Genomic DNA, 2250 nt, shown 5'->3' on the forward strand with positions numbered 1-2250 from the left:
GGACAGTGCCAGTCCTTTCTCGGGGTTGGCTCCCAGGCTGGGGCGGCTCCAGGCCCTGTGCAGGTCCTCAGCTCTGCCTGGGTTGCCTTACAGTGAGACGAGGCTGCCTCCTCTGACTGCGCGGGAGGCAAAGGTAAGAGCCTGATGCATGGAGGGGCTGATCCAGGGATATAGGGATTGGGCGGGTGGTCAGTGAGGCAGCGGAAGCAGCTGGCCTGGGCGGTGGCGGGTGAGGGCAACACTGTCACTGGGAGGGGCAGCAGAGACCTGACCCCAAGTTGACTTAACTTTGGCAGTTTGATAAAATTCCAAAGTGAGAACCACAGTCCTGGCTTGGGGGTGGCTGCCCGCTTGTGTCAGGAACCCACCTAGAGGCTGGGACCTAAGACTGGTGTGTCTGTGGCCTGAGGATGGCACATCCCGGGGTCCCAAAGCCAGCCCACTGGTGCTCATTTGCTCAAAGGCTGTCAGCCCTTAGGGTCTGCCCTTCCCTGGCTCCTTCCAGCTGGGTCCCACCAGGGCTCCAGAGCCCAAGACCCAGCATCCACGGGCAGCTCTGGGAAGCCCAGCAGCTCCACTAACTCCAACATTCCTCATTTGACAGCGAATTCGGCGGGAGACAAGGAGAAAGAGCAAGTGGCTGGAGATGCTGGGCAAATGGGAGACGTACAAGAACAGCGAAAAGGTAATGTGTGGAGGGAGAGGCCCGCAGAAGCACTCTCTGCAGAGACAGGGGACAGGCACCCATGGCTGTGGCCTGGCACCGTCACCCTCTCAGAGGGCGCGTGGCACACTGTCCTCACCCAGAGGACTGCAGGCCTGGTCGCCAGATTGCCTGCCTGTTCGTGCAAGCGTCACCTTGCTGGGAGGGAATCTGAATCTAGGGCTGGGACCACCTGGAGCTGAAGGCTAGGGATGCCCTGGTGACCCGAAGGAAGAAAAAGGTTCAGATCAGAGTTTTGACTCTGAGTGTCCATCCACTCTTTCAGTCCTGGGAAGGGAGACCCTGTCCCAGCTCCATCTCACCTCTACTGAGGAATCATGGGGCCAAAACCGACAATTCCCAGGATCCCCGAGCTCTGGTCCTCACTGGGGTCACCCCGTGGCCTGTAACACCAGACTGTTTTCTGCCCACAGCTCGTAGATCGCACATACAAGGGGATTCCCAGGAACATCCGGGGCCAGGCATGGTCAGTCCTCCTGAACATTCAGGAAATCAAATCCAAAAACCCCGGCAAATACAAGGTACACTCAGCCAGAGCACAACAAACGGGACAGGCCGTGTCAGGGGCCCAGGTCTCCAGCTGGAGGGAACATCAAACCCACCCTGGGGGGCATGGGGGAGGATGGTCACATGCACATCCTGGGCATGGACGGTGGCATAGTCACCACAGACAAACTCGGCTCTGGTGACCCTCCCTGGCTTCAATAACAAGCCAAAAAGCAGCTTTCTGCAGAAGGAAACCTTCCTTCTTTCCTTCCTTCCCGAAGTGCTGACTGTGGGCTGACTGCCATTTGGGGCAGGGAGTCTTCCATGTGTTCTGAGGCTGCTTCCTCCTCTTGGCCCTGCCCTGCAGCTCATGAAGGAGAAGGGCAAGAGGTCATCTGAACACATCCATCAGATCGACCGGGATGTTAGCAGGACTCTCCAGAACCATGTCTTCTTCAGGCGTCGATATGGAGCCAAGTAAGCCTACGGGAGCCACAGGGTCCCAGCGGAGATGGGGTGAATGAGAGGGATGGGGACTTCCCCGGAGCAGAAGCCAGGGTCACTCAAGAGGGATGACAGAGCCACCAAAAGCTCTCCTGGCCCAGGGAGCAGCAGGCACCATGAACCGAGCACCTCCCTGGTTCCAAGCCCTGGGCCAGGCTGGAACATGTGGGGCCAGAGCCCAGGAGGATCCTGAGGAGACAGACGACAGCAAAGAGAATCATGCACAATGGTGAAAGGTGCTCTCCCTGACCCACGGGGACCCGTGGTAGGACCTACGGGAGGGTGGCAGGATGGAGGGCCCATGAGCCTACCCAGACAACACTGACAGCACCAAACGCTGGGAGAATTATGGGTCCTGGAAACTCTCATCCAGGTCTGCTGGGAACATGACACGGCAAAGCCACGTTGGCAGCCAGTTGGGCAGTGGCTCAGAAAGCTCAATGGATTTGAACCAAGTGTCCCCAAGGTGTCACAGATATTGAACCCACCGATTTGGAAACTGACATCCACATGAAACCTGCATGCCAGGTTCACTG

The 2250-nt window shown here is 58.1% G+C and overlaps 1 protein-coding gene across 1 annotated transcript; it reads left to right on the forward strand.

Moving 5' to 3' along the window:
• Nucleotides 1–3: 3 nt before the first annotated feature.
• LOC116465812 (TBC1 domain family member 3F-like) lies at nt 4–2179 on the forward strand (the record flags this gene model as incomplete). Its single annotated transcript, XM_032148760.2, has 4 exons — nt 4–133; nt 605–685; nt 1138–1245; nt 1578–2179. Coding segments are annotated over 4 exons (433 nt in total), but the record flags the coding sequence as incomplete, so codon positions are not given.
• Nucleotides 2180–2250: the final 71 nt, after the last annotated feature.

The sequence above is a fragment of the Hylobates moloch genome, unplaced genomic scaffold (genome assembly GCF_009828535.3).
Source record: "Hylobates moloch isolate HMO894 unplaced genomic scaffold, HMol_V3 SCAFFOLD_10622, whole genome shotgun sequence".
Classification (NCBI taxonomy): Eukaryota; Metazoa; Chordata; class Mammalia; order Primates; family Hylobatidae; genus Hylobates; species Hylobates moloch.